This window comes from Cupressus sempervirens, chromosome 10, assembly GCF_028749045.1.
Source record: "Cupressus sempervirens isolate cs-2001-9-10 chromosome 10, ASM2874904v1, whole genome shotgun sequence".
Taxonomy (NCBI): Eukaryota; Viridiplantae; Streptophyta; class Pinopsida; order Cupressales; family Cupressaceae; genus Cupressus; species Cupressus sempervirens.
The window spans coordinates 491432434-491443484 of NC_143127.1; the positions used below are offsets into that span (position 1 = coordinate 491432434).

Below are 11051 nucleotides of genomic sequence, written 5' to 3' on the forward strand. Positions count from 1 at the left end.
AGATTGAAAAATATGTTGCAGTATTTTGATCTTTGATCTCCATCTTCATATAATACTCTATGAGCTATTTTTATAACTTTCAATTGGTCAATATAATGAAAGTTCACTAAATAACATGTTTGGAGTTTGAATAATTTACCATTTTGGGTGATCTAAAAACTCTAATAGGATGTATATATTTAAGGAGTGAATCAACAAATCACTTTTATTAAAAAATAAAATATTTTAACATGTATACTATTACACATTGAAAGTTTCTTTACAATAAAATATAATATAAAATGAGAGCCAAAAAATAAATAAATTTAATTATTTTTAAATAAAAAGGAATAAAGTTATTCAATATTGTCTTTACAATTATTTATAATATATAAATTATTTTTCTTTATTTAAATTTAATTTTCAAGTAGTATTATGTATAACAAATATTTTATAAAAATATAACAATTGACAATATGTTTCCAAAAAATAAACATAGAGCATAAAGTTTTAGATTTTTATAATGGTTATGCACTATATTATGGCTATATCTATTTTGTTAATGAAAATATAATATTTTAAAAATAATGAGTTATATTATAACCTAAGATCTAATAATCTTTAAATCTAAATTATATTAGGAGAAGGTACCACTAGCCATTATACCTAGCTTCCTCCAAAGGAAAGGAAGGGAGAGAAAAATGGATGGAGGAGGGGGGTGACCATCACAAGTTATAAGTAAAGATAATTTATTTATCACATATTACTAATATATATCTTTTTTTCCCCTTAAAAATGATGTTATTTTTGCAAAAAAGATTTGAATGGAGAAGTACTAGCTTCAAATCCACTATGGGTTTCCATTTTTTTGCTCCATAAAAAAACTTAAACAAAAATAAAAAACAAAAATAGAATAAACTAAATTTAATGTTAACAAATATCAAAATTGAAACAAGAAAGTTTTCTTTGATGGATAAATGTTCGAAGCCAAATTTTGTATTGATAAATGAATTTTTTTTAAATTTATCCATTAATTACTAAAATTATTCTTTTTATACATATAATGCATGATAATATATAACATTAGTATTATTTTGCATATAACACATTATAATATATAAATTTATTAATATGAAAAAGGAGGGAAAATATTATGGCTCACTCACCTCACACTTTGCACTCAAGTTTACCTTTGATCAACATGGCATAAACAAAATTAAAAAGAAAAAAAGTAGATGTTTTAACTAAAAAGTATGGGTTACATGTAAGCAACCCCTTCAATGTCCTAAACCAACTAAAAAATCACTCACTTCAAGCAAGATCTGCCAAATTCCCCTAATAGAACTATCATTCAAATTTTAGCCTATGTAGAAAAAAGGTTAATTTGCATACATGAATTGAGGGAAAGAGATCCATGAAACTAGATTTCAAAGGGTTTTACACTCAAAAATAATATTCTTGAGCCAACAAGCGAATGGTGTTTAGTATAGAGATGCAAAGGAAAAAAGAGAAACAATGTTCATGTACACAAGAATAACCTATGGGTTATTCAAATTACCAATTTGGCTCCTAACTTTGCAACTAGTGCCAATAAATTGCCATTAGGAATAACAAAAAATACACCTATAGATTTTCATATCAAGCAAATAACAATAGAATAACATTTCTTGCAAATCTTCTTCTTTTATTAACCCTAAAATTGATTTAGGGCCTCATGGATATTTTGATACAAAGAAGTGTTCAAACCCTAATGGAGAACACAATTATATGATAACCTAGTAACAAATACTCTAACAATATCTCAGAGTACTATAAAAATTACGGTATATAAAGATATTGGGGCACACATTATTTTTTTAGCTTCTACTTCTCCAAATGATTTTCAATTTGATTTAAGGGTTATGTAAGTACCACAAACCTCAATGATAAATTTCTCTGTATTGACTGCAAAGATATCACCTTGAAAGATAGATTTTTGAATAGTTCAACTTTATTTTGTAAGGGCTTTTATGTAAAAATAAAATAAATAAATTCCTAACTTTGACCCATCTAGCATCAAATTTTTAACTATTTTTAGATGGATTAACATTACATCTTTTCCTATTGAATTGCTTTGCAGTTAGATCTTATTAAAAACTAAAAATTTGTTAGGGTGTTTTGAAGGTCTTAAGGAAAACTTCATATCAACTAATAATGTAAAAAAATTAGTAAATTATTGTACTTACTAGGGATATGAAACTTATTAAAATCATATCTAATCATTCTATTTAAATATATTTAGCCTAGAACTTTTCACTGGAAAAATCAATTCCAAAAGTTCATTTTTAGGAACTTGAGGGTAATAAAATAATTTTATGATGCAAAAGATCCAAGTTTAAATATTCCTCAAATTGAAAATACCAATAATGTATCCATTTTAAGCATAATAAAGATACAGGGGTTTCCACTCTCCTTCACTAGCCTTTGGTGACAAAAATAGAGGAAGGGGACATTGTTGTTGGCAATTTACAGAAAGTTTTGAAACCTTCAACCATATCACAGTTTATTTGACTCCAGAGATATCTAACCCTCAAATTTATAGGTGATTTGATTACTACTCAAACATAATTTCAAACCATTTATAGATCTAAATTATCAGCATAATGGCCTCTTGGAGATAGATAAGGAGGTCTATATAAAAAAGAGGGATCCCTTGACATCCCCTCACAGTTAGAATCGATTATCAATGATGGTCCAAAACTTGTTGAGCTTCCAAAGGACTTTTTAAATTTGAGATCAATTTGAAGATATTACTATTCAAAATAAGAATGATGTATCAATCCTCACCCAAAACAAGAACAATAATTATATGTCAACCCTTTTTGATATAAATAATAGCCCAACACCTACTATATCCAATGTAGATGCCTCACAAGGCCGTATTTTTTATTCCCTCAAAACTTCTATTATAGAAGCTCTCAATATAGTATTTTTAAAAAAAACTTGTTGCACAAGAACTTATAAAAAATATGGAATCTAATATGAATTTGTTAGGTAAACCTAAGGGATAAATCATGTTTATTCATAATGAGGTCCATAAAAGACTCAAGACAAGGCATCAATTGCAAAAGAAAATAAAATACAACCTTGAAAACAATGATATTAAAACATCTCAACTATAAACAAATTTCAATCTTAATTTTGCACCCCCATAATTATGATAATGAAATTCCTATAAAATTGGAAGCAATGTAAGATGATGGGTATAAATCAAGAATTTGAGGAATAATAAATTAGATTAGAGTTGTTAGATAGTAATAAGATTTTTTTCTTTAGATACCTTGATAAATATTATTTGGTAAGTTTAATGAGGATTTAGATTTAGATGATGAACATTATAAAAATTTAATAGACGAAACTCTTCTATCTAATGCAATTAATAATAATAAGCTAGGTATTGTCTATACTACAATAGGGACATATACCACTAATTATGGTAAAACCTTAAATAAGAGAGATAGGAAATCAAATTCAAAGCTTTGGAAAATTGATGGTGAAGCCAAAAGTCAAATCAAAATATCCAATCTCTTTAATGCAAGCAAAGGGAGGTCCTTCCCATGGAGAATGAATGCGGGTTGCAACATGGCACTTATTTCTATGTAATAGTGTTCACTGAGGAAATTTGAATTGCATTTGGAGATGACTAAATGGTAATAGATCTAGGGTTTTTCCACTTCCTTAAGAAAAGTCTAAAATGGATCAAAATATTGATGTGTGGTGATTGTCCTTGTGGTGAAACTATAGAAGATAAAAAGTGTATTAGAAGTAATTCAGAGTAGAGCATTGATCAAGGATATATCGAATCTATCATGCATTGAGTGCAATTATTGGATCAATTTATAGTTGTTGATTGTAATAGGTTGAAAAGAGAAACCTTTTAACTAGGTCACTTCTAACATGCTGAGAAAGATCCTAACAAGTTTGAAGTGTAAATCCTCCAACAACGTGATTCTTGGAAGAATTTAAAATTCCCCTTAATAAGGTAGATCAAAGCATGTCTTTGTAATAAATCCTAACAGGGATAAAGTACCCTTAGTTGTGTATTCCCTAACTAGGTAGATGTAATTTCTCCTAACAGGGTAAATATATTGCTATCAAATTGAGATTTGTGGGCACTAACTCCCAACATGGTTTTATTCCTCTAGCCAATGATTTCCATGTGAAAAACATTGGTGCTATATTGTATGCATGAATGTTTAATTAACTATTCTTCTATATTGTTGTTCCTATTGCATGTTATTATTGTATAAATCATTGGGGAAAGTTTATAGATCTATAGTTATACTTACTCAACTCCCCCACCCCCTCATTTTCATATAGAATTAACAGAATATATGGCCAAGTGACCAATAGAGAAGCATCAACTATATAAAATGGGAGAGGTCCCTATAATCCAATGATTAAGACCATAGCCTATCCCAAACCATGAGAATCACATCCCTAGGATCCAAATGATAAGGTGTGGAGATGTCAATATCAACTAAAATGTGTGCAAAAGTAGAGAGTCCATGGAGGAAGTGGTATCATCTACCTTTAATTGAAGCGATCGAGAGTTTCATGGCCTCAAAAAAATTTATCCCCAAAATGAAAGAGAGTCTGGGAAGATAAACCTACTATAGACGCATAGTAAGTGGTTCAGTAAGAGTGTTCAACCTAATATTATCCAAGGTTTGGTTGTGAGAGAGTGAACACCCTAAAACCACAACTTTCTCAACATCAAAAAATAGTTATCTAGAGAAACAAAAGAGGTAATAAAAGTTCTCTTAGTACAAGGGAAAAGATTAAAGTTGCCAAAAAGTAAGGGCTTCCAATAATCCATCACCCATAAATGAATATTTGGTAGGGAAGGCTAGAGATCAACACATCAACCCACAACATTGATATGACTCCAAATTATCCACTGCATCATGGACACAAACCAAAATGTAGGGGAGGTCTTGGCACATGCAAGAGGACACGATTTCCCTTTGAGAGGAAGAAAAAATGATAGATATGGAAACATGATAAAAGCTTCATCCATCAACATCATATTAAGATTTTTTGGTGTGGGTGTGACCCTAACATCCATACCGCCAAAAGACCCTAGGGTAGGTCTACCAACAGAATGCCTAATAAGAGCATGTTCAATGAAAACATCGAACCTTGAGATAGGCACCTCAATAATAGAACTCCAAAGCCACCTACACCGACATCAATAATTGTTGGACAAGAGGTACATTTTAAATTAATTACTCTAGCCTCAAACCATATAAAAATAGATTTAACCTTGTAATAGAGAGCTAGAAATCATTTGATTATGTCTATTTGAAATTTTCATTTGCATTAGTTATACCAACAAGTCACACATACATTATATCAATTGACTCAAATATAAAAATAGGCACACAAGAGAATCCATATGAACAACTATTTTACACTTCATATTGTATAAGAAGGCAACAACTAACAATCTTGCATATGAGATGAGCATTTTCATATTTTATAAAGAGAATCTTTTCATAGGTTTAATAGAGATTTTTGAGGGAAAAAGTTCATGTAACTTTTCATAAAGGAATCATGAAGTCTGGCAAGAAGTCATTAACATTTATATATAGTGTATTTCTTGTCAATTATGTGTTTTTAAATAAATTAATTCAAAGATTTCTTCAATTATAGTTTCAAAATTATTTTCTTTCCTTTGAAAAAGAATTCTTCAATTATGGTTTCAAAATTATTTTCATTTCTTTGAAATTTATGTTTACATGTAAATTTATTTTATTTCATATTAAAAGCATATTTGTTAGTAGTTGTCGTAGGCATATTAGAACTTACCAAATCACTTTCTCTTAATTAGCAATTAAAATCTCTAGCATCTATTAATAAAAATCAATTAATTTAAAAAAAATATTATATAATTAATATTTTATATAGTAGACATGCACTTTTCTTACATTTATAAATCAATGAAATTAATTGAGATCTATGGGATTGGCTAAACATATTGGAGTCCTATACACAAATTTTTGGGAAGCACTATGTTCCTTCAAATTTTCACACGACAAGTGCTAATTTCTATTATTGAGCATATATAAGGAAATCATATAACAAAACATCATCATTATAATTAATATTTATTTAAATAATTATCATTAGAAATCAATTTATATTTTAATTTTTAAATTATAAAATAAATTATTATATTATAATTATAAAAGATTATAAAAATTTAAAATTAATATATTTAAAACTTATTATAAATATTATAACAAATTAAAATTAATATATTTAAAACTTATTATAAATATATAATTAAATTTAACTAAGAGGCAAGTATTAAGCCATTTCATGGCACTTGTTACTATAGGCATCGACATAAATTAAGTAGTTATTAATAATCAAGTTCTTAGCAAGATATTTTTATATTTCTACTTTTTTATATTTTAACTAAAGTATAGTTGCAATTTTTTAAACAAAATTTATTTAAAAAATTAGTTTTCTATAACATGATTGGTTAAATTTTTTTAGCGATATGGGCGCTTCTTTTGGAACTACACATAATGTTAAAATGAAGTATTTATTTTATTGCATCTCTTCCGTCTTTCAATTCAAATTAATACTTTAAAATATTTTACCTTCTAACTATGAAAGTTAATGATTACATTTTAATTTAGTTTATATTCTATGAAAATATTTAATAATTTATTTATTCAAAAATCTTAATTCCAAATAATTTTATATTATATAATTTTATATTTTTAAAAAAACTTGTGTTTTAAATATATTTGAGTATTTTTTAGTATCACTATAATTAAAAACATTATTTTATTATATTAATTGAAAGATTTTTTTATATATTCAAAATAATTATTTATTTGTTAAATTTTGATATATAAAATTACATTATATAGATAAAATTAAACATAATAAAAAATAAATCATAAAATGTTATTTTGTTAAGAAAATGTTTTAATTTATTATATTCATTTATTAAATTTCTAAATCTAATAAGATAAACATAGAAAAAAAAAGTTATTTTAACATCTAGACATTAAAATTGGCATGTGATAAATAGTTTAATAATTATGAAAGAATGTATCTATTAATGAAATCATAAAAATGTCTTGTCGTTAAAGATTGAAACGAAATTCCATTTTTGTTATTTAACTCAGAAAATATAAGAAATAATTGAGTTAATGAATAACGGCTTAGCTCAATAAATACGATTTCACTTCTTTACATAGTGAAAAAAAATAAAAAAATTCAATATACCTTGGTGGATGAGAGCTCACACACTAACAAAGGGATAAACATCTTTGTTTTTATAGGTGTCCTTTGCATTAAAGACAAGGCAACTTGTGTGCTTTAACCCTACTACTAATATAATCTCATCAATTGTATCATGCCCTCTGTTTGTTCAACTAACCCGTGCATTTTATTTGCAGGTTTGAGCCTATAAATTGCAACTAGTTTATAAGGAGATAGAGAAAGGCATGTATCTATATAAAGAAAGTTCACCATGCTACATTTTTCCTTTTTTAAAAGGACATATTTGTTGAAAACTCATGAGGGAAAGAATTGTTTTAGTGATGAAGATCTTGACGATGTTTAAACTGGGAAGAAATTAAACTCTTGTAGATATTTAAGATATGCTTATATCTTTACATTTGCTATTATGAAATTTGGGGACATAGACTGGTGAGCAAAAAAAAGATAAGTTATTTATTAAGATAACTATTTAAAGATGATTTTATAAAGGAATTAAATATTTTGAATTGAAAACAATCATACAGGACAATAAAAATAAAAATAAAAATATTACATCATTTGAATAAATACAGTTTAAAGTTTAGTTTCTGCAAAAATTTAAAAGGTATATCAAATATTGAATAACAAATATTAAAGGTTTTAATTATAATGTTTGTTTGATTTGGTCACAAGATAAAAGCACAAATCATCCCCTTTATTTCTTGTAAAATTAAAATATCTTTTAACAATACTTTTGGTAAGAACTCCGCTGCAGAGAGCGTTGTTGGATCTGTAGTTGAAGTTATGTAATTCTTCTTAGATTTCCATTTATTATTATATAAAATAATGCATTGCAATTCTACATTTATTATTTTTTGATGATAAACTATAATCTAGCATTCAAATTTGATAAGTTGATTTTTGTTGTACTCTATCTTTAGAACTTGTAACTGGCTTGTAATCATCTACATACTTTATAATAGGTTGACTAGTATTTGTAAGTGATAACTTATTTAGTGGTAAAATAAAGTTGTTAAGCTTAGTCTATGAACTATCGTCTTGCTTGACAATATTTAATAATTAAAAATATTAAATATTTAGAAAAGTAAAAGAAATACCACATGCTAGAAATAAAAATAAAACTATAGAAGTTCTTGTTTATGTGTTTATCAGTCTATATTATTTCAGATTTATAATCATTACATAATTTAAAAATGTTCTTATATGAACATTCTAATTCTAGAATACAAAGACAAACTAGCTTAAGATCTCAAATAAAAAAGAAAAAGGTAATAAAACAAATTACATTTCCACGATTCATTCTTATTGATGAAAACCATATAAATCCAGTCATACTATATGATAAAGTACAATTATGCCCAATTATATCTTACTACACATAAATGTTGCAGAGAGCTAATTTGACTAAGGAATTGAGCGAGGAGTTATGAAACATGTTAATGCAAATAATATAGAAGACAAGGGGCATATCACATAGTTTTCAGTGTGGTGGTAGGTCCAAAGTCTGTGGAGTAAAATTTGTATGAGACATAATTAGTTTGGCTTTCACGCTCCTGGTGTGGAACACTCCTGCGATAAATCAGCTCTATTATAAAACCGAATCACCCGGAGATCATCTGGGCTGCCTATAAACTTGGGAGTCACACATTCTCCATAATCTCCGTAATAATGGGAGATGGATTCCTGGTTTCGAACTAATTTTCATCATTGCCATCGCCCATGCCCTCTGCGTGCCACTCCCGCTCCCCCCAACCAACAAAAGCCGGTGATATTTTCAACAGCGGGGCAGAGAAAAGCTCCTCATTCAAAGAGCATGAACCCATTTTTCATCATTCAAAGGCAATGCATTTTCCTCTATAGCTACCATAACCAGCTGCCAATAATTTCCATTCAAAGAGAACGATGCATTATATTCCTCTATAGCCACCATACCCAATTGCCAAGAATTTCCATTTAAGGAGAACTGATTGTTCTTCTTAGATACTATACCCAATTGCCGAGAGTTTCCATTAATAGCAATCCCAAAGCAGTGAAATTCCTTCTGACAATCTTGGAAATGGGGTCAATGCATTTCATTACCACTTTGGTTCTATTATCTCTGTTGGGTGCAGGAAAAGCACAACATGTCAGCAATGTCTCGGGCCTGAATGTGGCACTGGCAGAGATGAAGGCTGGATCATACTACGGATTCGTGATGCTCCTGCAAATGCTGTTGGAATCGGGCAAAGCAATACCCACAACGGATGTGACCTTTCTGATGCCCAATGACAGCCACCTTGCTGACCACACATCCATTGCCATCGATGATATCCCTGACTTTCTCCTCCGCCACACCCTCACTCCCCTCCTCATGTTCAACAATCTCCAACACATCCCCACTGGCTCCATCATCCCTTCCTCTCTCCCCAACTACACCTTCTCTGTCTCCAACCATGGCAGACGCAATTTCACCCTCAACAATGTCCGCATTGTTGCCCCCAATGTCTGCATATCCTCTTCTTCCATTGCATGTCATGGTATCAGTGATGTTTTGGTCCCAAACACCACCCCATCATCTCCTCCTCCTCCTCCTCCCCCTCCCCATTCTTCTCCATCTCCATCCCCAGTGCCCTACACCCCTCTTTCTCCACCTCCTCCTCCTCCTCTTGCCCCTGCCCCTGCCCTTTCCCCTGCCCCTGCCCCTGCTGCTGCCCCTGCACCCTCTTCCAATGGTGCCACACCCAGAGCATACATTTCAGTGCCTGTGATCTTCATTTGCACCATTGTAGTGGCTCTTGCACGCCCATGATCTATGTCCTCTACTCTTCTTGGTGTTTTGGGTTTTCATACTTTCTAGTCGTTATGTAGCTTATAGTTATCTTAGCAGGCTATGAAATCTGCAATATGTTTCAGCTTCAATCCCCAATGTAGAGGCATGGGCGAATGTTATGTTTTATGAAAACTGTTCCAACTTTATGAGTTTGTCATAATCGGCTAATATTGTTTATGTTTCAACTTCAATTCTAGGCGAATGTTATGTTTTGTGAAAGCTGTTCCAAGTTGATGAGTGGATGATATTATGTCAATTGCTTAACTTCAATTCCAAGGTAGGGTAGGGACATGGGCGAATGTTATGTTTTATGAAAACTTTCTCAAAATTGTTTATGTGTTGCTTATGTTTCAACTTCAATTCCAATGCAGAGACATGGGGTAATGCGAATATTGTTTATATCTTGCTTATATTTCAAATTCAATTTCAATGTAGAGACACGGTGAAATATTATGTTTTGTGAAAACTGTTCCAATTTTATGAGTTGGTGATATTCTGTCAATATTATTTCAACTTCAATTTCAATGTAGAGATAGGAAATATTGTGTTTTATGAAAAAGGTTACAATTTTATGGGTTGATGATATTCTGTCAGATTGTTTATTGTTGTTTATGTTCAAACATCAATTCCAATGTAGAGCATAAATAGTTCAACTTTGTGAGTTGATGGTATTCTACCAGTATTGTTCGTCTGTTGTTTATGTTTCGACTTCAATTCCAATGCAAAGACACGGGTGAATCTTTATGTACTATGAAATCTGTTCGACATTTCCAGTTGTTGATATTCTGCCAATATTGTTTATCTGTTATTTATTTCCTCTACTCTTCATGGTTACCATTAATTTGCTTTGGGCGTTGATGTTTCCCTAATCGTTATATAACCTACAGTATATACTGTGTATTAGTTGTATGAAATCTGCAATATGTTTGCAGTACAATCTCAATGTAGCTTACAGTATCTTGGCAGACTATGTATTAGT

General features: G+C 29.8%; 1 protein-coding gene across 1 annotated transcript; it reads left to right on the forward strand.

The window, feature by feature from the left end:
• The first annotated feature begins 8888 nt into the window (after positions 1-8888).
• On the forward strand, positions 8889-10232 carry LOC149534817 (uncharacterized). The gene has a single exon (XM_089804047.1). The coding sequence runs from the start codon at positions 9320-9322 to the stop codon at positions 10049-10051; it is 732 nt and encodes a 243-aa protein (XP_089660173.1). The 5' UTR covers positions 8889-9319; the 3' UTR covers positions 10052-10232.
• The last annotated feature ends 819 nt before the right edge of the window (positions 10233-11051 follow it).